Below are 27197 nucleotides of genomic sequence, written 5' to 3' on the forward strand. Positions count from 1 at the left end.
CATGTGGCTTATTTCATGGGCACACGCAGAACCAACATGCATGTTTTACGCTGTCCTCCATGCGGTTTCATTACCTGCTGTTTAGGTGATCCTGACAGGCCCGGACCTCAGAGGAGCTGGGATGGCCACCCTCTAGAAGCTGCTGCACAATCTGGTTGACATCCAGTACACGACCCATCAGACTGTTCATTTCTTGGTCCAGACTCTCAAACCTACAACCCATCAGGAAGATTCCTGGTCACCAGACAATCACCACAACTCCCCCTCGATTGTCTATTTCCAAAATGTTCCTGTACTGATGGAAGAAAAGTGGGGTCTGGCCAAATAATTACACTAATAACAGAAAACTGCCAGTAATATACCACATATACTAACACATAAATATGCTTAAAAGGGTACTTGAGATTGCTAAGACATGTACCTGATTGACAGCAGGACTTTATAAGAACTGACCTGGGGGAAGGTTTCTATCTCCTGCTGATAGATTCTCACCTGTGCTGGACAACCTCCACATCCTCCAGTCTCTGTGGGATATCCATCTTCATTAACCACTGCTCCTTCTCGTCTATCCACACCTCACAGGAGTTAACCTCCCCAAACATTTTGTAGACATCTAATGCATCTTGAAGCCACTGGCTCCGCAGGGAGGCTACCTCAACCACCTCTCCATAGAGCTGCTCCACCTCCACAATACTGATCTGCACATCCACCTGGTCTCTATAATCTGCACCCAGTTCCGACAACTGTTTCCTCAAGCCAAGCACAGCGGCTCTGTGTTTCTCTATCTCTTCGGTGGCTGCCCGATGCTTCTTGACCAACGACTGGGTGGAAAACTCATCGTGTCCAAAGTCATCACTGGAAACCAGGCGATAGGTATCCTGCAGCCAACCTGCAAGCTCCACAGTGTCTGCATTGAACTGATGGAAATTAGAGGCCTCCTGAAGTTTCAGCTGATGGGCATTGGAGGCCTTTTCCAGGTTCTCCCATTTCAGCTTCACCTCTTGCATCCTCTGGCGAAGCCCAGACATTCCTCGCCGCCTCTTTGTTAGCACCTTGAAAACATAAAAGTTATCTGTAAAAAGTAGGTTCATTTCTACTACCAATATCTACAGTCCTAGATCTAATGTTTAATTAGAAGTGACATGTTTAATAAATCACTACCCTAGCAGCTGCAAAATAATGAGAACTTACTGGGCCAGAACATAAAGTCACAATAGTCACCTGCTCCCCTTTCTGGAGAGTCTGCTGTAGCATAGAATATCTCCCTCCGAGCTCCCCCACCAGTATCTTGTGTTTGCTCAGAAGCCTCAGGACGCTGCTCAGGTCCTTCCCGTAACTTTGTGGAGCAGACAGAATCTGTTCTTTCTCTCGGATCCAGCCCTCAGCCTCTTCCACCTCCTGCAGAAGGCACCAGAGATGCCTTGATTCTTCCAGCTCACCCCGGCGTTTCTCCGCCAGCTGCCTCAGTGCTTCCAAACAGCTCTTGACATGCTCTACTCTGTTGCAGATGATCTGGGGGTCGCAGGGCTGATATTCTGTGTAACAAATGACAAGTACTTGGTATGCAGACCTAATTGCTAATTATAATATAAGTGGCTTTGTGTATTTTTCAATCTAAATCTTCTGCAGTATGTAAACAAGTAAAGGTTTAGTCTTCCAATAAGAAATAAGTATAGTGAATGACACTACTAAGAGGCAAAGTGACATTCTGTGAATCCAACACAGGCAGGAAAGCACTTGGAAAGTCAGAGTACAATCCTGTGACCTCCCTAGATTCGTACAGTGAGGCTTTTGCTTTTGAACATTACATGGAAAGGACATTGGGGCTGATCCAGACCTGATCGGTGCAGGGCGTTTCAACACAGCACCGATCAGGTCTGAACTGCGCATGCGCTGGCGCCGCAGTGAGCCGGCGCATGCCAGACAGTCGACGGCTGTCGTAGCCCAGTGATCGCCTCTGTCACACGCAGCCACTGCGACCCGGGCAGCAACAAATAGCTCACTGCCAGTGCGCAGGAGCTGCGCTGGCTGGGAGCTACTCCTGAAGTACAAAAGCATCGTCACTGTGCGATGCTTTTGTACTTGTGCAACGGGGCAGGGACTGATATGCGGGGCGGACTAGCCCTGTGCTGGGCGTACCCCCGCATGTCTGTGTGACTGATCGTAGATGTGCTAAATTTAGCACATCTACGATCAGGTATGAATTAGCCCCATTGTTTTAGCACAGCAACATACCTTATAAACGCTGAACTGGGGACTCTATGGGGGTAATTCAGAGTTAATCGCAGCAGCAAATTTGTTAGCAGTTGGGCAAAACCATGTGCACTGCAGGGGGGGCAGATGTATCATGTGCAGAGAGAGTTAGATTTGGGTGGGGTGTGTTCAAACTGAAATCTAAATTGCAGTGTAAAAATAAAGCAGCCAGTATCTACCCTGCACAGAAACAATATAACCCATTCAAATCTAACTCTCTCTGCACATGTTATATCTGCCCCCCCTGCAGTGCACATGGTTTTGCCCAACTGCTAACAAATTTGCTGCTGCGATCAACTCTGGATTACCCCCAATGTCCGATTTGTCCTCCCAGATGCTTAGTACACAAACCGAAATGCTAGACAATTATTCTGCTGGCACTCACCAGAGTACTGAGTGAACTTCAGGGCAGCCTGATTTAGGGAGTGGACTCTCTCAGTCTGGGCAGTGATGTCGGCCTCTAGCAAGCTGTGCTTCTGCAGAAGATCTTCTACTTCCAAAAGATGCTTCCCAAAGTCTTTGGACGAAAGGGGAACCTGAGGAACACAGAGAGTTCTCTATACATCCACTGGATTGTGGTGAGTCTGTCACGTACGTTCTATGTCGGACGCAGCCGCAACCATGCTTACGTCTATTGGCTGTTGCCTGTCTGTGATATGGACTATCTCCGTGCTAAGTCACCTCTCTGCACAGGTACACCCAGCACTTTTCCACAACGTTCCGTGGGTCTCAATCGCAACAGTGCCTTTGTACACACAATCTAGGTAATCAGAACAAAAAGGATATGGGCACTGCGCTAACAGAAAAGTGCACTCACTTTACTGTGAATGCTGCTATGGGGAAAAGGTGCAGAATCACTACCCAATTCTGCTGTTGTTACAGAGAGTACATGTCGGTTTTGTTCCCAGCGCAAAAATCAGTAAAAATGAGTGACAAATATGTATTTAATAAAAGCAAAAAAAAATTTATGCTTTATTTCTAAAAGAGATTCATAAGAACATATACTATAGTGGATAGTGTAAATACACTGCGATTACCTATAAGTGGTATTTGATAAAAGAAAAGGATAACATATATTTAAAAAGAAAGGGAAAGAAAATTAATAATGAATGTGAGACACCTATTACCGGTAAACAAAAAGACAGACTACATAAAACACATAGGGGGAAATTTACTAAGCTCCCGATTTTGACCGAGATGCCGTTTTTTCATCAAAGTGTCATCTCGGTAATTTACTAAGCAATAATCACGGCAGTGATGAGGGCATTCGTAATTTTTTGCAAGTCCAAGAAAAAAATTACGAATGAATACACCATCGGTCAAAACGCGGCTGTTTAAGTATGAATCTCGGTAATTTACTAAGAAGTGCAAAGCAAAAAAAAAAACAAACACTGCCGTGAAAAATTACAACTCGTAAAAAAGTGCTAAAAAAAAACAGACCTGCTTTTTTTTTCCGTGATTGGATAGGCATGCAGGGATCCATGAGATCCGTGCATGTATATCAGTGGGAAGGGGTGGGAAAGTTGTTATTTTATTAAAAAAAATTGCGTGGGGTCCCCCCTCCTAAGCATAACCAGCCTCGGGCTCTTTGAGCCGATCCTGGTTGCAGAAATATGGGGAAAAAATTGACAGGGGTTCCCCCATATTTAAGCAACCAGCATCGGGCTCTGCGCCTGGTCCTGGTTCCAAAAATACGGGGGACAAAAAGAGTAGGGGTCCCCCGTATTTTTAAAACCAGCACCGGGCTCCACTAGCTGGACAGATAATGCCACAGCCGGGGGTCACTTTGATATAGTGCCCTGCGGCCGTGGCATCAAAAATCCAACTAGTCACCCCTGGCCGGGGTACCCTGGGGGAGTGGGGACCCCTTCAATCAAGGGGTCCCCCCCCCCCAGCCACCCAAGGGCCAGGGGTGAAGCCCGAGGCTGTCCCCCCCCATCCAATGGGCTACGGATGGGGAGGCTGATAGCCTTTTGTGATAATGAAAAGATATTGTTTTTAGTAGCAGTACTACAAGGCCCAGCAAGCCTCCCCCGCATGCTGGTACTTGGAGAACCACAAGTACCAGCATGCGACGGAAAAACGGGCCCGCTGGTACCTGTAGTACTACTACTAAAAAAATACCCAAAAAAAGACAAGACACACACACCGTGAAAGTAAAGATTTATTACATACATGCACACAAACATACATACATACTTACCTTATGTTCCCACGCAGGTCGGTCCTCTTCTCCAGTAGAATCCAAGGGGTACCTGTTGAAGAAATTATACTCACGAGATCCAGGGGTCCAGGGTCCTCGGGGAATCCAGGTGTAATCCACGTACTTGAAAAAAATAACAAAACGGACACCCGAGCCACGCACTAAAAGGGGACCCATGTTTGCACATGGATCCCCTTTTCCCGACTGCCAGAAACCCACTCTGACTGATGTCTAAGTGGGTTTCTTCAGCCAATCAGGGAGTGCCACGTTGTAGCACTCTCCTGATCGGCTGTGTGCTCCTGTACTGAGTGACAGGCGGCACACGGCAGTGTTACAATGTAGCGCCTATGCGCTCCATTGTAACCAATGGTGGGAACTTTCTGCCCTGCGGTTGACCTAAAGTGACGTCACCGCTGAGCAGAAAGTTCCCAGCATTGGTTACAATGGAGCGCATAGGCGCTACATTGTAACACTGCCGTGTGCCGCCTGTCACTCAGTACAGGAGCACACAGCCGATCAGGAGAGTGCTACAACGTGGCACTCCCTGATTGGCTGAAGAAACCCACTTAGACATCAGTCAGAGTGGGTTTCTGGCAGTCGGGAAAAGGGGATCCATGTGCAAACATGGGTCCCCTTTTAGTGCGTGGCTCGGGTGTCCGTTTTGTTATTTTTTTCAAGTACGTGGATTACACCTGGATTCCCCGAGGACCCTGGACCCCTGGATCTCGTGAGTATAATTTCTTCAACAGGTACCCCATGGATTCTACTGGAGAAGAGGACCGACCTGCGTGGGAACATAAGGTAAGTATGTATGTATGTGTGTATGTATGTAATAAAATTATACTTTCACGGTGTGTGTGTCTTGTGTTTTTTTGGGTATTTTTTTAGTAGTAGTACTACAAGTACCAGCGGGCCCGTTTTTCCGCCGCATGCTGGTACTTGTGGTTCTCCAAGTACCAGCATGCGGGGGAGGCTTGCTGGGACTTGTAGTACTGCTACTAAAAACAATATCTTTTCTTTTACAACAAAGGCTATCAGCCCCCCCATCCGCAGCCCATTGGATGGGGGGGGACAGCCTCGGGCTTCACCCCTGGCCCTTGGGTGGCTGGGGGGGGGGGGGGACCCCTTGATTGAAGGGGTCCCCACTCCCCCAGGGTACCCCGGCCAGGGGTGACTAGTTGGATTTTTGATGCCACGGCCGCAGGGCACTATATAAAAGTGACCCCCGGCTGTGGCATTATCTGTCCAGCTAGTGGAGCCCGGTGCTGGTTTTAAAAATACGGGGGACCCCTACTCTTTTTGTCCCCCGTATTTTTGGAACCAGGACCAGGCGCAGAGCCCGATGCTGGTTGCTTAAATATGGGGGAACCCCTGTCATTTTTTTCCCCATATTTCGGCAACCAGGATCGGCTCAAAGAGCCCGAGGCTGGTTATGCTTAGGAGGGGGGACCCCACGCAATTTTTTTTAAAATATTTGACAGTGTTTAATTTTAAAAAAACAAAAAAAATGAACCCCAGCACGGATCACACAGATCCGGCCGAGATTCATTGTAAAAAAGTCGGCAGTGTTTTGCTAATCACTGCCGTAAAAATAGAAAAAAAACCACGAATGACATCGACATCGGAACAAAAGAAAAACCCGAATACGACAGCTTAGTAAATTAGTCGTAATCAATTCAAAAAGTTGCAGTTTTACACTTTCGATGTCATTCGTGATTGAACTTTGACCTGAAACGGGAAAATACGAATCTTAGTAAATTTACCCCATAGATTTTCTTCTGGAGTCCGTATCTGTGCCGTCTATGGGCATATACTGAGCGTATATGGGCTAATGGAACGTATAGATAGTCAGAGAAAGTGCACTATTCAGCGGCTTATCTTCTCTGTTTCTATTTGACAAAGTTTATACAAGGTAGCCCCCAATTGGTAATATGTGAATGGTGGAGAAGGAAATCAATAGTCCATGTTTGACTTAATCAGTCTTATCGGTAAATATATGTCCAGATATAGTCCAGAAAGTTGCATGTGTTCAGGTCATCAAAAAAAGGATCGATTCGATTACAGATCGAATCGATCCTGCATACTGCCGCTCAGCGCTGAGAACGGCTCACACAGGATCTCCGCCAGCGGACTCCAGACTTACCCGTACAGGGGGACAAGACGCCATTGGACCCCAATTCCATCAGCAAAGAACATAACTGCAGGGGAGACTGAGGTAACCTTTAACCTTTTTTTGATGACCTGAACACATGCAACTTTCCGGACTATATCTGGACATATATTTACCGATAAGACTGATTAAGTCAAACATGGACTATTGATTTCCTTCTCCACCATTCACATATTACCAATTGGGGGCTACCTTGTATAAACTTTGTCAAATAGAAACAGAGAAGATAAGCCGCTGAATAGTGCACTTTCTCTGAATGTCTATACGTTCCATTAGCCCATATACGCTCAGTATATGCCCATGGACGGCACAGATACGGACTCCAGAAGAAAATCTATGTGTTTTATGTAGTCTGTCTTTTTGTTTACCGGTAATAGGTGTCTCATATTCATTATTAATTTTCTTTCCCTTTCCTTTTAAATATATGTTATCCTTTTCTTTTATCAAATACCACTTATAGGTAATCGCAGTGTATTTACACTATCCACTATAGTATATGTTCTTATGAATCTCTTTTAGAAATAAAGCATAAAATTTTTTTTGCTTTTATTAAATACATATTTGTCACTCATTTTTACTGATTTTTGCGCTGGGAACAAAACCGACATGTACAATCTAGGTAATGTCTGCACCAAGGTTTTAGGGATTTGCATGCAATAGCAGTAGCAAAAAAATCGCCAACTACATGAACTTCGGCATTGCGTGTGTCTATACAGGCCCAGAGTGTAGCTAACCCCCTGGTGCAGTCTGTCAATGTCAGACCCATCCCATGTAATATGGCTTGGATCACCTCCGCTTTATCACCTCCTCATAGCACAAGTGCCTCACTCCTTACTGGTGTAAGTATAACAATCACACAGCGGCCCATCTCCAGTGAGGAGGGCTTGTCTCACAGCCATGACGTGCCCCTTGTCCCAGACCTGTATGTCTGACCACTCATTACCTGCATCTCATCCATCCAGTCTATCATGTACACCATTTCCTGGAATATCTTCTGGAGGGCCAGGTTCTTCTCCAGCCTCCCTCTTCTGGAGCGAAGCAGATCTTTCAGGAGGTTCCACTGCCTTAGGATGTTATCTTTCTGGGCTGTTATCCTGCAGATATCATAATATCCCTCCGACTCCATCTCCTGGGCCAGGTCAGCCACCACCTGGATCCGCTCCTCATAGGAAGAGATGTCCGCCTCAATGGCCTCATGTTTCTTCATGGCGGCCTCCACTGCCGATAGGTCGTAACCAAAATTATCCTGGCAAGACACATCCACCCATTATAAAGCAAGCCTTTTCACCTACTCAGATGATGTGTAACATGCAATCACACATGTATGACACATGGTAAGGAAGGATATCCTCACCGCTGCTCACGTTTTACCTGGGACACCAGGCGCTGGTTCTCGCTGAGCCAAGCCTCTCTCATGGCTGCTTTCTGATCAAATCTTTGGGAAAGCAGCTCCAGCTTCTCTTGACGGATGAGCTCATTGCGCAGGGCAACCTCCCGCTCATGTTCAGCCTTCTCCAGCCGCGTCCAAGCCTAAGACAATATCTTGTAATCATATTTGCACATATTTACATTCGCGGATCAATTTATTTGCCTGTAAACTCATCTGATTATTATACAGCATGCGATACATACTGATGTGTTCTGTACTGATACTCTACTGTTTATTACACAGCATGCGATACACACTGATGTGTTCTGGACTGATAGTCTACTGATTATTATACAGCATGCGATACATACTGATATGTTCTGTACTGATACTCTACTGTTTATTACACAGCATGCGATACACACTGATGTGTTCTGTACTGATAGTCTACTGATTAGTATACAGCATGCGATACATACTGATGTGTTCTGTACTGATAGTCTACTGATTAGTATACAGCATGCGATACATACTGATGTGTTCTGTACTGATAGTCTACTGAATATTACACAGCATGCAATACACACTGATGTGTTCTGTACTGATAGTCTACTGATTATTACACAGCATGCGATACACACTGATGTGTTCTGTACTGACAGTCTACTGATTATTATACAGCATGCGATACATACTGATGTGTTCTGTACTGATACTCTATTGTTTATTACACAGCATGCGATACACACTGATGTGTTCTGTACTGATAGTCTACTGATTACTACACAGTATGCAATACACACTGATGTGTTCTGTACTGATAGTCTACTGATTATTACACAGCATGCGATACACACTGATGTGTTCTGTACTGATAGTCTACTGTTTATTATACAGCATGCGATACACACTGATGTGTTGCGATACACACTGATGTGTTCTGTACTGATACTCTACTGTTTATTACACAGCATGCGATACACACTGATGTGTTCTGTACTGATAGTCTACTGTTTATTACACAGCATGCGATACATACTGATGTGTTCTGGACTGATAGTCTACTGATTATTATACAGCATGCGATACATACTGATATGTTCTGTACTGATACTCTACTGTTTATTACACAGCATGCGATACATACTGATGTGTTCTGTACTGATAGTCTACTGATTATTATACAGCATGCGATACATACTGATGTGTTCTGTACTGATACTCTATTGTTTATTACACAGCATGCGATACACACTGATGTGTTCTGTACTGATAGTCTACTGATTATTACACAGCATGCAATACACACTGATGTGTTCTGTACTGATAGTCTACTGATTATTACACAGCATGCGATACACACTGATGTGTTCTGTACTGATAGTCTACTGTTTATTATACAGCATGCGATACACACTGATGTGTTCTGTACTGATACTCTACTGTTTATTACACAGCATGCGATACACACTGATGTGTTCTGTACTGATAGTCTACTGTTTATTACACAGCATGCGATACACACTGATGTGTTCTGTACTGATAGTCTACTGTTTATTACACAGCATGCGATACACACTGATGTGTTCTGTACTGATAGTCTACTGTTTATTACACAGCATGCGATACACACTGATGTGTTCTGTACTGATAGTATACTGATTATTATACAGCATGCAATACACACTGATGTGTTCTGTACTGTGATAGCCTACTGGTTATTATACAGCATGCGATACATACTGATGTGTTCTGTACTGATACTCTACTGTTTATTACACAGCATGCGATACACACTGATGTGTTCTGTACTGATAGTCTACTGTTTATTACACAGCATGCGATACACACTGATGTGTTCTGTACTGATAGTCTACTGTTTATTACACAGCATGCGATACACACTGATGTGTTCTGTACTGATAGTCTACTGTTTATTACACAGCATGCGATACACACTGATGTGTTCTGTACTGATAGTATACTGATTATTATACAGCATGCAATACACACTGATGTGTTCTGTACTGTGATAGCCTACTGGTTATTATACAGCATGCGATACACACTGAGGAGATCTGTACTGATAGTCTACTGATTACTACACAGCATGCGATACACACTGATGTGTTCTGTACTGATAGTCTACTGATTATTATACAGCATACGATACACACTGATGTGTTCTGTACTGATAGTATACTGATTATTATACAGCATGCAATACACACTGATGTGTTCTGTACTGTGATAGCCTACTGGTTATTATACAGCATGCGATACATACTGATGTGTTCTGTACTGATAGTCTACTGATTAGTATACAGCATGCGATACATACTGATGTGTTCTGTACTGATAGTCTACTGAATATTACACAGCATGCAATACACACTGATGTGTTCTGTACTGATACTCTACTGTTTATTTTACAGCATGCGATACATACTGATGTGTTCTGTACTGATAGTCTACTGATTAGTATACAGCATGCGATACATACTGATGTGTTCTGTACTGATAGTCTACTGAATATTACACAGCATGCGATACACACTGATGTGTTCTGTACTGATAGTCTACTGATTATTATACAGCATACGATACACACTGATGTGTTCTGGACTGATAGTCTACTGTTTATTTTACAGCATGCGATACACACTGATGTGTTCTGTACTGTGATAGCCTACTGGTTATTATACATATTGATACAACTGTCATAGCAGCTCATATTTAGAAACCACACATAGCCCAAAACCCGCATGTCTGTAACTCTGATGCTGTAAATATGTTCTTTAGGAGCTATATTTTTCCCTTTTAATGCTCGGACAATACTATATGGATAATGGGTTAAATACAGGTCTTACCTTGTTAATATCAGAGATATTATTCCCCTCTGTAGGGATATACAGTTTGCGTTTCTCTTCCCTCATCTTGCTCTGAATGGTGAAGAGAAGAACCTCCAAATTCCCTTTCTCCTGAAACCTAAGAAAAAACACATGATGTAACGTCTGTAATGTTAATAGTCAACACTGGCTCAGGCCCCCTGTACAAGTGAGGAATCGAACCCATGACCTCAGTGCTGTGGCCAATGTAGAGAAGATATAAAACCATAGAGCAGGAGGACAGAAGCCAGAGGAGCCTCACACTCACTTGCAGGGTTTCTCAGTGGTGCAGTAGGTGGTGAACGCCTGGAGCTGCTGCTGGACGCCCAGTAAGGAATTGGCGAATTTCTGGTTAGTGATGATTGATATGGTTCTTTCAATCCAGTCCAGAAGTTCTGATGCTAAGTCCTCGTATCTGTTAATGTCCTTCTCAGTCTCAATGGCCTGGTCTAGCACCTGCAGACAATGGTCAGTGTCAGTCTACTATTACATATAGCCAAAGGTGGCCACAGAATACAGCACCTGTCAGACTGAGAGAATAAGAAGAACAGAAGCCATCTAGAATTATGTGATGAAACCCAACTTGCTCTGATCTATGAGGCAGAGAATGACGGCAGCAGGTATGGGTTGCTCATACACACCCCTCCAGATGTAGACAGTTCTATAGGTCACTATTATATTACACAGATAATAGGAAACGGGAAACAGAAGCTAGTCTGACTACTGAGATTTCCTTACTCCCTTACTGCCAGCGGTGGGAGTACCATCAATGTATGTGCACATAAAACAAACAGTATCACAAGATGAATAAAACTCTTGTTTACTCCTACTCCAGAACAACAAGACAAATAACAGGAGAGACCCCTGGTTGAATCTTTTCCCCACTCTCTGATGTGCACTGTGAGTATATAATAATTACATGACAGAGGGTGTATGTCACCTTTCCGATGCGCTTGCCCTCCACTGCCAAAGCCTTCATCTTGGAGAAGTAGTGATAAAAAGACACAACATATGTGATAATAGACTTCTCATCTGGATTCTCCATGTTGACATCTAGAAGAAAAAACATTCTTTCTCATACTGCAGTAATTTCCAGACCCCGTCTCCTCACCCTAATTTATTTATTACCAGTTATTTATATATCGCACACATATTTCGCAGCGCTTTACAGAGAATATTTGGCTATTCACATCAGTCCCTGCCCCTGTGGAGCTTACAGTCTATGAGGGTCATTCCGACCCGTTCACACGCAGCGGTTCTTCGCTGCGGTGCGAACGGATCTGGAATGCGTCATTGCCCGGCGCTACGACGCTGGTCACGAAGAAAGCGGTCGCAGCGGCGCCCGCAAGAAGATTGACAGAAGGAAAGCGTTCCAGGGCATCACCTGTCCGTTTTCGGGGAGTGGTAAAGAAAACGCAGGCGTGTCCAGGAAAACGGAGGGCGGATGTCTAACGTCAAAGCCGGCCCCTTCATCGCTGAGATCGTCGCAAAGGGTAAGTATGTGCAGGCCTAGTCTTCTTTTACACAAAACTTTTTTAGCTAAGCAGGGCTGCACAAGCGATCGCAGCCCTGCTAAGCTAAAATACACTCCCCCATAGGCGGGATTAGTTGATCGGACCAGCAGCAAAAAGTTGCTGGCTGCGATCAACTCGGAATGACCCCCTATATTCCCTACCACATGTACACACAGACACATTCACACTAGGGTTAATGTAGCTGGGATCCAAATAACCTACCAGTATATTTTTGGAGTGTGGGCGGAAACCGGAGTACCCAGAGCAAGCCCACGCAAGTACGGGGAGAATATACAAACTCCACACAGTTAGGGCCATGGTGGGAATCTAACCCATGACCTCAGTGCTGTGAGGCAGTAATGCTAACCATTACACCGTCTGTACTGCCCTAATGGCTGCAGGCTGTCAATCAGACTGCGGTGTTCAAAGAACTGCGACTGGGTAGCATGCGCAGACCTGAAAACAACGGTCAATTGTGACCAGCTCAGGACTGCGTGCGGAGCTGAATCAGACCGTCTGTGTCATTAAAAGCCCACCTCTTGCTCTTATGGTGCCCATACACTTGTGAGATATCTGGTACAATCCTTCGATTTTGACCGCTTCGGTGTGATAAATCGCAGGATTGTATGCACATTGAATGCGTCCCCCGATGCGATGCGCAGGCACGCTGGTCGAATCTCGCATCTCAAGATATTATGTGCTGCACTTAATATTTATCTGATGGCACGTGCGATCGCATGCTGTTTTTACCACATTCGATTTATAGCGCTGCGATGAGCGATCTGTGAGGTATTTAGCTCACTTCCTGGGCATTCCCCTCCACCCTGGTCACAAGGGGCATGTGATAAATTGCATGATTGTATGCGCATCAAATGCACAAAAAAACACTTTGATGCGATTTTTCACACAGGGAGCTTCAAGGAAAATCGAAGCACGATATCGCATCGCGCTCAATCGCACAAATGTATGGGCACCATAAGACTCAGTGGATCAATGATTGACTCAAAGCAAAGTCATGTAAGAAGCATTAGCAGGATAACTATCAGTCTACAAAGAATAATAATGCAGCCCCCTACATGTAACAGAATTGGGCAATAATTTAACTTCCTGTCTGATGTTCTAAAAGACACTGAGAGCCCAATTCTGCGTTGCACGCAATGTCAGTATTTGTGCAAATGGTCAACGTTCTTCAATTACACATGTGTCCAAGTCGCACAGGGCATGTTTTCCACTGTGATCACGCACAGAGCCACACAGTGCATGCTTTCCACTGTGATCACGCACAGAGCCACACAGTGCATGCTTTCCACTGTAACCACGCACAGAGCCACACAGTGCATGCTTTCCACTGTGATCACGCACAGAGCCACACAGTGCATGCTTTCCATGGTGAGCACGCACAGTCGCACAGGGCATGCTTTCCACTGTGATCACGCACAGAGCCACACAGTGCATGCTTTCCACTGTAACCACGCACAGAGCCACACAGTGCATGCTTTCCACTGTGATCACGCACAGAGCCACACAGTGCATGCTTTCCATGGTGAGCACGCACAGTCGCACAGGGCATGCTTTCCACTGTGATCACGCACAGAGCCGCGCAGTGCATGCTTTCCATGGTGAGCACGCACAGAGTTGCACAAGGCATGCTTTCCACTTTGATCAAGCACAGAGTCACACAGAGCATGCTTTCCACTGTGATCACGCACAGAGCCGCGCAGTGCATGCTTTCCATGGTGAGCACGCACAGAGTCGCATAGGGTATGCTTTCCACAGTGAGCACACAGAGCCGCACAGTGCATGCTTTCCACAGTGAGCACACAGAGCCGCACAGTGCATGCTTTCCACAGTGAGCACACAGAGTCGCACAGGGCATGCTTTCCAGAGTGATCACGCACAGAGCCGCACAGGGCATGCTTTCCACGGTAAAAATACACATTGCATGCTTTCCACTGTAAGCATGCACACTGTATCACAGGGCATACTTTCCATGGTGAGCACGACACAGCACAGAGTGGCACCGGGCATCCTTTCCACGGTGAGCACACACAATGAATGCTTTCCACAGTGAGCATGCACAGTGTTGCACAGTGCATACTTTCCACAGTGAGTACACACAGAGTGGTACAGGGCATGCTTACCATGTTGAGCATGCAGAGTCGCACAGTGCATGCTTTCCACGGTGAGTACACACAGAGCCGCACAGTGCATGCTTTCCACGGTGAGTACACACAGAGCCGCACAGTGCATGCTTTCCACAGTGAGTACACACAGAGCCGCACAGTGCATGCTTTCCACGGTGAGTACACACAGAGCCGCACAGTGCATGCTTTCCACGGTGAGTACACACAGAGCCGCACAGTGCATGCTTTCCACAGTGAGTACACACAGAGCCGCACAGTGCATGCTTTCCACGGTGAGTACACACAGAGCCGCACAGTGCATGCTTTCCACGGTGAGTACACACAGATCCGCACAGTGCATGCTTTCCACGGTGAGTACACACAGAGTCGCACAGGGCATGCTTTCCACGGTGAGTACACACAGAGCCGCACAGTGCATGCTTTCCACGGTGAGTATACACAGAGCCGCACAGTGCATGCTTTCCACGGTGAGTACACACAGAGCCGCACAGTGCATGCTTTCCACGGTGAGCACACACAGAGGCGCACAGTGCAGTGCCTTCCACGTTGTGCACGCACAGAGTCGCACAATACATGATTTCTCCAGTGAACATGCACAGAGCCGCACAGGGCATGCTTTCCATAGAGAGCACGTACAGAGTCGCAGTAGCAATTGATAAATGTATTGGACTTGTATTGAGTGATTCACTGTCTTATAGGCATGTTATGGAAGTGTGGCAGGCATGCTGCATAACAGCTGCTCGCATAGGAGGCCATACCCTGACAGAAAATCTGCACCCAGCATGTGGATGGTACAAGCGCCTATTGTGCAACTGATGGTGGCATCTAAAGACACTCAAAGTGGGTGACCCAGTCCTTGCACGGTCAGACGTACTGATGCACACCACGGCAAGGGCTGACATTAGCATAAAGCTACAGATGTGACTATGGCTAAAGACACTATAGCAGTTGCAGCAGCGTATGACTCAGAATCAGTCCCTGAGAGTCCAGAAGTACGTGGTTCTAAAGCACAGTCACCTTCATTATCCACCAGCTTGATGCGCTAACAGCCGCTGTTACTCATGGTTAAGCACTGTCTAATGGTCACTCACCCTTATTGTCCAACACTGGATCCAAATGCCCTTATATCAACCAACTAGGCCAATAAATAATCTTCTACTAGATGCTCACCTTCAGGGTCCAGCAGTTTGATCAGACCCAGCTGTTGCTCAGCTGTATTAAAGGCTTGCTGGAGATTGTACGCTGCATTGGACTTAGTCAGCTTGTTGAAGTCAATGGTATCCGGCCTATAAATATATAAATAAAGGTGGATAACGTCATAACATTTGGAGAAAGATTGGTCCGGCAGCGACAAGTGCAAGACACATGCATGACATCAGGGGAATCATAAATCCTTATGAATATGCTTGGGTATGGAAACTTTTAAGATGGAATCTTGTGAAATTTAACATTCAGTTATGCTAAGTATTTCCTCTAAACCTTAAACGCTTTGGGGGGAATTCAAATGTTTGCAAAGTCGGTTGGGTGTCTGATTTTCCCTGTCTATTAGATAGGAAAAAATAGACAACTGACTTTACAAACAATTGAATATCCCCCTTTGTATTATCTGCAGCATGATTTTTACTCTGTAAATCCCAGAACCAATGGGGGGTAATTCCAAGTTGATCGCAGCAGGAAATTTTTTAGCAGTTGGGCAAAACTATGGCCCTCATTCCGAGTTGTTCGCTCGCAAGCTGCTTTTAGCAGCATTGCACACGCTAAGCCGCCGCCTACTGGGAGTGAATCTTAGCTTAGCAAAATTGCGAACGAAAGATTCTCAAAATTGCGAATAGAAATTTCTAAGCAGTTTCTGAGTAGCTCGACACTTACTCTGCCACTGCGATCAGTTCAGTCAGTTTCGTTCCTGGTTTGACGTCACAAACACACCCAGCGTTCGCCCAGACACTCCCCCGTTTCTCCAGCCACTCCCGCGTTTTTCCCAGAAACGTCAGCGTTTTTTCACACACTCCCATAAAACGGCCAGTTTCCGCCCAGAAACACCCACTTCCTGTCAATCACATTACGATCACCAGAACGAAGAAAAAACCTCGTAATGCCGTGAGTAAAATACCAAACTTCTTAGCAAATTTACTTGGCGCAGTCGCAGTGCGAACATTGCGCATGCGCAAATAGCGGAAAATCGCTGCGATGCGAAGAAAATTACAGAGCGAACAACTCGGAATGAGGGCCTATGTGCACTGCAGGGGGGCAGATATAACATTTTCAGAGAGAGTTAGATTTGGGTGGGTTATTTTGTTTCTGTGCAGGGTAAATACTGGCTGCTTTATTTTTACACTGCAATTTAGATTGCAGATTGAACACACCCCACCCAAATCTATCTCTCTCTGCACATGTTATATCTGCCCCCCTTGCAGTGCACATGGGCCCTCATTCCGAGTTGTTCGCTTGCAAGCTGCTTTTAGCAGCTTTACACACGCTAAGCTGCCGCCTACTGGGAGTGAATCTTAGCGTCTTAAAATTGCGAACAAAAGATTCTCAAAATTGCGACCACACACCTCGTAGCAGTTTCTGAGTAGCTCCAGACTTACTCGGCATCTGCGATCAGTTCAGTGCTTGTCGTTCCTGGTTTGACGTCACAAACACACCCAGCGTTCGCCCAGACACTCCTCCGTTTCTCCAGCCACTCCCGCGTTTTTCCCAGAAACGGTAGCGTTTTTTCGCACACACCCATAAAACGGCCAGTTTCCGCCCAGTAACACCCATTTCCTGTCAATCACATTACGATCACCAGAACGAAGAAAAAACCGTGAGTAAAATTCCTAAATGCATAGCAAATTTACTTGGCGCAGTCGCAGTGCGGACATTGCGCATGCGCATTAGCGACTAATCGCTCCGTTGCGAGAAAAAAATAACGAGCGAACAACTCGGAATGACCCCCATGGTTTTGCCCAACTGCTAACAAAGTTCCTGCCGCGATCAACTCAGAATTACCTCCAATGTGTAGTGTTATGTTACCGGTTTCCATAATTTGTCACTATATACACCAGCACATCTCACAGCTGCTCAGTGCAGGGGAGAAGAAACCTTTCCACTCTGTCCATAGGGGTAATTCAGACCTGATCACTGTGCTGCTAATGTTGCCACTTCCTGGCCAGTCTAAAGCTGGTTGACCAAATGGCAGGAGAACCCCATGCCAAGCTTCCCTGCTATTGTGTCACCACCTCCGGCTGGTTCAGCCTAGTGCTAGTTAGTGAAAAAATGTGTGGGACCCCCACGCTCTTTTTATCCACGGATTTGTCACTACCAGCCTAGGCTTAAAGGCCTAGGGCTGGTTATTAAGAGGAGGTGCAGCCCACACAGTTTTTATTTTGGATTTCTTTTTCTCCTAGGGCTCTACGCAGTGCTAGAAACACACCCGCCTAAGGTCATTTATTTGGGTGGGTGTGTGGAATTGTCAAGTTGGGGATTTTTTAATATGTTGTATTTTGCCGATCCCCAGAGAAATCGCAGAGTCCGCCTTTCGGCTTCAGGGGCTCGCCGCTTAGATGTATGGGCCGCATTATGTAAGTGCATTTACAGTATGTAGTGTTCACGCTAGGTTGTTTTAGCAGGGAGCCGCGCCCTGCCCGATTTTTTAAGATAAAAACTCGCCCTGCCCTTTCTGCGGCGCCCTGCTAAAACATCCGCCCGCTTCCTGCCCTCCCAGCGTGTAAAGATGCCGTGCGCATGCGCGCGGCATCCATTCACGCTGAGAGAGCTTGGGGGAAGCCGAGCACCTCCGTAGGTGCTGGGCACGCCCCCAACAGTGACGCCGTCGGCCGCCCACGCCCCCCGTCTGTGGGCTGAACCGCCTACTTGTAGTACGTATATGGGACACGCCCCCTATTTGCATGACCACGCCCCTTTTGGCACGCGCGCGGCTTGTGCCCCTCAGAGTCCGGACTCCGGCGCCCTGCCCCTAGAGTGAACACTAAGTATGTTACATAAAGTTAAGTCTTGTAACAATAATGACACACCACTCACGCGGCCCATTGCTCTGGGACAGGGGTGTCTACTAACATGCAAGTGCAGTACAGTAAAAGGGCGCAGGGGCAAGTTATGTGCCCTCCACTGGCATCTTTCTTTTTTGAGTTTACACCAATCTTGAAATCAGTTATCTCTCAGAGGGAAAAGAAAGACATACATACACCGGGGACAAGTTGTGGAGTTGATGACGCATCATTACTCCAGACATAGCCATACGCTAGACTGAAGGCTGAGCGTATCTTAATATGCAACTGAAAATGCCTTTTGCAGAAACACAGTGTGCAGATACATCTTAACGTGGAGCAAATGGGGCGTCTTCACATTCACCTGTAATCCGGGGCCCTACAGAACCCTCGCTGTCACTCAGATTGCCAATATATAATAGTTTCTAGGCGATGTTGCTCTCTATCTGAGGCGAACACATGATGATGATAGTTTATAGGCGATATTGCTCTCTATCTGATGCCGACACATGATGATGATAGTTTCTAGGCGATGTTGCTCTCTATCTGATGCTGACACATGATGATGATAGTTTATAGGCGATATTGCTCTCTATCTGATGCCGACACATGATGATGATAGTTTATAGGCGATGTTGCTCTCTATCTGATGCCGACACATGATGACGATAGTTTATAGGCGATGTTGCTCTCTATCTGATGCTAACACATGATGATGATAGTTTCTAGGCGATGTTGCTCTCTATCTGATGCTAACACATGATGATGATAGTTTCTAGGCGATGCTGCTCTCTATCTGATGCTAACACATGATGATGATAGTTTCTAGGCGATGTTGCTCTCTATCTGATGCCGACACATGATGATGATAGTTTCTAGGCGATGTTGCTCTCTATCTGATGCTAACACATGATGATGATAGTTTATAGGCGATGTTGCTCTCTATCTGATGCTAACACATGATGATGATAGTTTCTAGGCGATGTTGCTCTCTATCTGATGCTAACACATGATGATGATAGTTTCTAGGCGATGTTGCTCTCTATCTGATGCCGACACATGATGATGATAGTTTCTAGGCGATGTTGCTCTCTATCTGATGCTGACACATAATGATGATAGTTTCTAGGCGATGTTGCTCTCTATCTGATGCCGACACATGATGATGATAGTTTCTAGGCGATGTTGCTCTCTATCTGATGCTGACACATAATGATGTGTGGTGACGATAAGACTAAGAGCACTGTACCTGTGCCTGTGGATCAGCGCACTGAATGCCAGGCCATCTCTCCAGCTTGTGGTAAAGTTCTGGATATTGACCTCTGGATAACTGTAAACACACAGAATGATACATTGATATATATGTACTTACTGATCCACTCCCCCGTGTGATAAAATGCCCAGAACTCACCCTGCAGTCTTCATCTGGCACCACAAGAGGAGGGCGTCCTTTGCCGACCTGGTCTCACGATTGTCCTCAGTTTCTATCTTTATTACTTGGATCTGTCAGGAAGTGTGAGACATTCCCATCACAGAGGGAACCGTGTACTCATGTAAGCGATAAGACAAATTCCGTACACAAATGTATATTGCATGAACTACGTTACATATTCATTTTATATAACTAAAACACTCCCAAGACATACAGGGGCTTTTGCAGCAAGGGCACACCATGCTGCTGCTCTGTGTCCTAGACTGGCTTTGAGTATACGCTCTGGCTATGTCATGGCCGCAACGTGCAATTTCGTAGCCAATCAATGACCAGAAAGAAACCTTGGACATTTCCTCCTCTATTTACTGCTTATATACGAGCTAAGAATCAGCAGGGAGAGAACGAATTACAGGTGTGTGTGCCATTAATTATAGCAGAGGGAAGAAAGAATTAACAAAGAGGATGTTGTATTGAATATGGTAATGTGGGGGTTAATGATTATTCTGATGGAGGTTAATGAGGATGGGCATGAATCATTATTAGGTTCCAGGGGTTGATTTTGTTTTGATACGGAGGTATTAATGATATTGATATGTGTAAATGGTCATGATGGGGGGGGTTAATCACTGTAAGAATTCAAAGGCTGATTATGATCTAATTTCAAACTCATCACCGCCATCAATTATCCTCCTCCTCCTCTTCGTCAAAATCAATTCCTTAGGAATCCTGTATATTGGGCAACACAGAGTGAAGGGGATGTAGTTATGTGACCGTTGGTCAGGAGACCAATGGTCACATGACCTCCCCCTACATCCCGCCCCCTCACTGTCCCGACGGTCGGCATGCCGACCAACAGGAACTGTTCCCACTCGTGGGTGTCCACGACACCCATTCACCGAGCCCGCACATCTAATACGCAGCCTCCAATTTTCATCCACGCAGGCAGTATACTATATATGGGGTATTCAACATGGCCTCCAGCTGTTGTGAAACTACATATCCCAGCATGCCCTGCCACAGTTTTGCTATTAGGGCATTCTAAAACTGTGACACGGCACAGCTGGAGGGCAGCATGTGGAATACCCGTACTACAGAGCTAGCCAGTTTTATTCCAACTGAGTGCCCCCCACACTGGTACTGCGGTCATACTCCTGGTTTAGGTCACAGTAATGCTGGGCACATTTAGTCTAAAAAAGCAGTACTTAGTAATGCCCATATTTTAATGGCCTAAAATAGGATTTTGGTTACCTACCGGTAAATCCTTTTCTCGTAGTCCGTAGAGGATGCTGGGGTCCATATTAGTACCATGGGGTATAGACGGGTCCACCAGGAGCCATTGGCACTTTAAGAGTTTAATAGTGTGGGCTGGCTCCTCCCTCTATGCCCCTCCTACCAGACTCAGTCTAGAAACAGTGCCCGAGAAGACGACATACTTCGAGAGAAGGAATTACACAGATAGTGGCGAGATTCATATCAGCTCACACAATCATGAAAATCCGGCCAACATGCCGGAACAACTCAGCAACAGCTGAAACAGTAAATAACGCAGAACTTACCTAGGAACCAGGTAACACTGAACTATAAAACCAATGCAGGAAACGAAGCGCTGGGCGGGCGCCCAGCATCCTCTACGGACTACGAGAAAAGGATTTACCGGTAGGTAACCAAAATCCTATTTTCTCTAACGTCCTAGAGGATGCTGGGGCCCACATTAGTACCATGGGGATGTACCAAAGCTCCCAGTACGGGAGGGAGAGCGCAGAGGCTCCTGCAACAGTGCCTGACCAAACTTGAGGTCATCAGAGGCCAAAGTATCGAACTTGTAAAACTTGGCAAACGTGTTCGACTCAGACCAAGTAGCTGCTCGGCAGAGTTGTATCGCCGAGACACCCCGGGCAGCCACCCAGGAAGAATCCACTTTACGAGTTGAGTGGGCCTTTACGGATTTCGGGCACGGCAATCCTGCCGTGGAATAAGCATGCTGGATAGTGAACCTGATCCAGCATGAAATGGACTGCTTAGAAGCAGGACATCCAAGTTTCTTTGGATCATAGAGGACAAACAGAGAGTCACTTTTCCTATGACGAGCCGTCCTCTTCACGTAAATCTTCAAAGACCTCACTACACCCAAGGCCTTTGAATTAATTGAGGAGTCAGTAGCCACTGGCACCACAATAGGCTGGTTGATGTGGAAAGCCGACACAACCTTAGGCAGGAACTGTGGACGAGTCTTAAGTTCCGCCCTGTCTTCATGGAAGATCAGATAGGGGCTTTTACAAGATAAAGTCCCCAATTCCGACACGCGTCGCGCAGAAACCAAGGCCAACAAGGTGACCGCCTTCCACATGAGAAACTTGAGATCAGCCTCCTGTAGAGGCTCAAACCAAGCAGATTGTAGGAACTGCAACACCACATCCAGATCCCATGGAGCCGTAGGCGCCACAAAGGGAGGCTAAATGTGCAGAACCCCTTTCAAAAAGGTCTGAACCTCAGGAAGAACAGCCAATTGTTTTTGGAAGATGATGGACAAAGCGGAGATCTGGACCTTGATGGAGCCCAGTCTCAGCCCCATATCCACCCCTGCCTGCAGAAAAAGGAGAAAATGACCAAGTTGAAACTCCACCGCTGGAAACTTCTTGGCCTCACACCAAGAAACATATTTCTTCCAAATGCGATGGTAATGCTTAGACGTCACCCCCTTCCTGGCCTGTATCAGGGTAGGAATGCCCTCACTCGGGATACCCTTCCGAGCTAAGATCTGGCGTTCAACCGCCATGCCGTCAAACGAAGCCGCGGAAAGTCTTGATAAGCGAACGGCCCCTGCAGAAGCAGATCCTCCCAAAGGGGTAAAGGCCGTGGATCTTCTAGCAGAAGATCCGGCAGGACCGCGTACCAAGCCCTTCTTGGCCAGTCCGGAGCAATGAGGATTGCCAGAACCTTCGTTCTTCTCACGAGTTAAAGAACTCTTGGTATCAGAGGGAACACATACACTGACTTGAACACCCAAGGTGTCACCAGTGTGTCCACCGCCACTGCCTGTGGGTTTCTTGACCTGGAACAGTACCTCCGTAGCTTCTTGTTGAGGCGGGAGGCCATCATGTCTACGTGAAGAACCCACCACCAACCGGTTACCTCCTCGAACACCTCCGGATGGAGGCCCCACTCCCCTGAATGGAGATCGTGTCTGCTGAGGAAGTCTGCTTCCCAGTTGTCTACGCCCGGAATGAAGATTGCCGACATCGCCACCGCGTGCCTTTCTGCCCAGACGAGGATCTTTGACACCTCTGCCATAGCAGCTCTGCTCTTCGTTCCACCTTGTCGGTTTATGTAGGCCACTGTGGTCACGTTGTCCGACTTCACCTGAACAGCCCGATCCTGTAGAAGGTGTGCTGCTTGTAGAAGGCCCTGAGTTCCAGGATGTTTATTGGGAGAAGTGACTCTTGAGCCGACCATGGTCCTTGAAAGGTTTCCCCCAGAGCGACCGCTCCCCAACCTCTTAGACTTGCATCTGTGGTCAACAGGATCCAGTCTTGAATTCCGAACCTTCTCCCTTCCAGAAGGTGTGGAAGTTGTAGCCACCAGAGGAGTGAAATCCTGGCTTTCGGAGACAGGTGTATCCTCTTGTGCATGTGTAGGTGACAGCCCGACCACTGGTCCAAGAGGTTCAGTTGAAAAGGTCAAGCATAAAACTTGCCATACTGCAGAGCCTCGTAGGCGGCAACCATCTTTCCCAGAAGGCGTATGCATTAATGAACCGAAACCTGGGACTGTAAGACATCCCGGACCATTGTTTGAATCACCAACGCTTTCTCCGCCGGGAGAAAAACCCTCTGCACTTCCGTGTCGAGGATCATTCCCAGGAAAGACAGCCGCCTTGTCGGCTCCAGATGAGACTTTGGAAGATTCAGGATCCAACCGTGCTTCCTGAGAAGCTGCGTCGTGAGTGCGATGGACCGCAACAACCTCTCCCTGGATGACGCCTTGATCAGGAGATCGTCCAGATATGGAATTATGTTCACCACCTGTTTGGAGGAGAACCATCATCTCCGCCATCACCTTGGTGAAGATCCTTGGTACTGGTGAGAGGCCAAACGGCAGCGCCTGGAACTGATAGTGATCGTCCATCAGCGCAAACCTGAGATAAGCTTGATGCGGCGCCCAAATTGGAATGTGGAGGTAAGCATCCTTGATGTCCAGGGACACCAGGAACTCCCCCTCCGACAGCCCTGAAATGACAGCTCTCAGAGATTCCATCTTGAATTTGAACTCCTTGAGATAAGTGTTCAAAGATTTTAAATTTAGAATAGGCCGTACCGTACCATCCGGTTTCGGTACCACAAAAAGGTTCGAATAATAACCCTTGTTCCGTTGTTGAAGAGGGACCTGAACAATGACCTCTGACACCACCAATTTTCTGATGGCCTCCAGAAGAATTGTCCTGTCCGCCAGCAGAGCTGGTAAGCCTGACTTGAAGAAACGGTGAGGCGAGGGCTCTTGAGACTCCAGTCTGTACCCCCTGGACACTACATCCAGAACCCAGGGGTCCAGACCCGACGACACCCAGACGTGGCTGAACTGCCTGAGTCTCGCCCCCACCTGACCTTCTTCCAGGCCTAGCTGTCCACCGTCATGCGGAGGACTTAGGGGTATCAGAAGCGGGCTTCTGGTCTTTTCTTTGGCACGACCGCCTCTGAAGAAGGTGTTCGAAGGCTTATTCTTTCTAGGCCTCGCGGCCCGAAAGGACTGTGACGTGTTAGATGAAAAGGTCTTCTTCGTAGCCGGTGCAGCTGAGGGGAGAAAAGGAGACTTACCCGCGGTAGCCGTGGCAATCCACACATCCAGCGCCTCCCCAAATAGAGCCTGACCTTTGTACGAAAGGCCTTCGACACACTTCCTGGATTCCGCGACCGCAGACCAGTTGCGCAGCCAGAGACCTCTGCGAGCCGAGACTGACATGGAGGAGATCCCCGCAGCCATGGAACCCAGGTCCTTCATGGAATCCACCAGGAACCCTGCAGAATCCTGAATATTACGCAAAAACAAATCAACGTCACCTCTGTCCAGCGTAGACGATTCCTCCTGCGGAGTGATCGACCACCTGGCAATAGCTTTAGCAATCCAAGCACAGGCTATAGTAGGCCGCAATATAGCCCCCGAAGCCGTGTAAATGGATTTCAGCGTAGCATCCACCTTGCGATCTGCCGGGTCCTTTAAGGCGGTAGATTCCGGGACCGGTAAAACTACCTGTTTGGACAGCCTGGATACAGAGGCGTCGACTATCAGCGGGGACTCCCACCTCTTCCTATCTTCCTCTGGGAAGGGAAAAGCCACCAACACCCTCTTGGGAATCTGGAATTTCTTTTCCGGAGTTTCCCATGCCTTTTCAAAGATAGCATTCAATACCTTGGATGCCGGGAAGGTGAGGGGAGGCTTCTTATTATCTGTAAAGAAGGCCTCCTCCACCTGTTCCGGAGCTGTGTCCGAAATGTGTAAAACATCCCTAACAGCCTCAATCATCAACTGCACCCACTTGGCAAGTGATGCCGTCCCCCGCAACACCTCCCCATCACCATTTGCAGCGTCAGAGTCGGTGTCCGTGTCATCCTGCATAATTGCAAGCGCACGTTTATGAGAATGTACCGCCGGGGACCCCGAGGAGGCAGAATCAGACCATACCACCATAGAGGACTGGAGGACCTGAGTGGTGTGCTCAGTCCTAGCCACTCTATCAGAAATCTGGGAAATAGTCCCCCTCAGAGAGACTAACCATTCTGGCTCTCTAGCTGGGATCTGCGCTAAAACTGTGCAATCCTGATTACATGGTATGGAGTCCTCCTGGGAGGACAAATCCTCTGCAGCATATCACACATTGTCCCTAGACATGTTACCACACACACACACACACACACACACACACACACACAACACCCCACAAACACACAGGGTATTAAGCAGGCAGAGTTTCCCCCCCAAGAAAGGCAGAGAGACACAGAGATTGGAGCCAACCCACACACAGCGCTTTGTAGACAAAGGGAGTCCCTTCCCAGCGCTGTGCCCCTTAATAGGTGACACAGCCTATTATGCAGCCTCCCTCCCTTCTACAGCCCCCTGGTACCGTACAGACTGCTGGAGAAAGCTCTGGAGGGACCTGGATCCAGTGGATAGCGACTGCAGGCAGAGAAAATGGCGCTGAATGCTGCTGGATAGGCTCTGAGGAGAAGCTCCGCCCCCTTCAATGGCGCCGGCTTCCCGCTCTCAAGAAGATTATACTGGCCTGGAGGACTTGGCTGACCTGGATCCGCAGAACCCGACATGCAGGAAACGACCAGTGCAGGGTACGGTGCTGGCCCAGGGCGCTCTTCCCCAGCGCCGCACAAGGTACCGATGAGCCTTCCAGGAGCGCGGTCTTAACTCTCTAGCCGCCCACTTCACACTGTCCGCCCGCTTGCAAGGGGGGACAGTGACTCCCTCGCCATCTTCAGCTCCTGAGGGGGTGGCGGCCGGCTGCCGGGGCGAGCGTTCCCCAGCGGCGGGGCGCGATCAGACCCCTCTGGAGCTAGTGCCCAGACAGCGGGAGCAGTGGCTCAAGGCCCCGCGGGGCGGACACTGCTCCCCCCCCCTCAGTCCCACACTGCAGGGAGGCTGTCGCCAACAGCCTCCCTGTAAAATAAAAAAAAATGAAAAAGAAGAAATAAACTCTATTACTAAGAGAACTCTGTAGAGCTCCCCTAGCTGTGACCGGCTCCTTCGGGCACATTTTCTAAACTGAGTCTGGTAGGAGGGGCATAGAGGGAGGAGCCAGCCCACACTATTAAACTCTTAAAGTGCCAATGGCTCCTGGTGGACCCCTCTATACCCCATGGTACTAATATGAACCCCAGTATCCTCTAGGACGTTAGAGAAAGTAGCTTTATTTGTTTTAACAAGTATCTCATTTATTTATGTGTATTTCAACGTGTCTTGTGATTTTCTGGAAAGTGTCAGATACCTGGAAACGGAGGATAATGGTCCAGACGAGGCCCAGGGTCAGTCGATGATTTCCATCTACTATATCATGTGAGCCCACGTTTTCTAGATGCACACGCTGCTCCTTGAGAAACTGGAGGGCCTTGTCCACATTCTCCAGAGAGTGGATTCTCATCCGGCCTCTGGTGGGTTTAGGCTAGAGATAGATACTCTTTGTTACTGTAGAAACCACACTCCACTCCTGACCTCAGAACCCACTACCTGCCCCA

General features: G+C 47.3%; 1 protein-coding gene across 1 annotated transcript in view; it reads right to left on the reverse strand.

Moving 5' to 3' along the window:
• Positions 1-27197, reverse strand: part of SPTBN4 (spectrin beta, non-erythrocytic 4) — a 331378-nt gene that overhangs the window by 277799 nt on the left and 26382 nt on the right. The window contains exons 5-17 of the mRNA XM_063937686.1: positions 26951-27124; positions 19942-20033; positions 19780-19860; positions 15712-15827; positions 11824-11936; positions 11152-11339; positions 10866-10983; positions 7998-8156; positions 7570-7872; positions 2639-2789; positions 1222-1535; positions 493-1052; positions 75-212 (exon numbers count right to left, since the gene is read on the reverse strand). Of these exons, the coding sequence (XP_063793756.1) occupies positions 75-212; positions 493-1052; positions 1222-1535; positions 2639-2789; positions 7570-7872; positions 7998-8156; positions 10866-10983; positions 11152-11339; positions 11824-11936; positions 15712-15827; positions 19780-19860; positions 19942-20033; positions 26951-27124 (2507 nt within the window). The remainder of the gene's footprint in view (positions 1-74; positions 213-492; positions 1053-1221; positions 1536-2638; positions 2790-7569; positions 7873-7997; positions 8157-10865; positions 10984-11151; positions 11340-11823; positions 11937-15711; positions 15828-19779; positions 19861-19941; positions 20034-26950; positions 27125-27197) is intronic.

Source organism: Pseudophryne corroboree, chromosome 8 (genome assembly GCF_028390025.1).
Source record: "Pseudophryne corroboree isolate aPseCor3 chromosome 8, aPseCor3.hap2, whole genome shotgun sequence".
Taxonomy (NCBI): Eukaryota; Metazoa; Chordata; class Amphibia; order Anura; family Myobatrachidae; genus Pseudophryne; species Pseudophryne corroboree.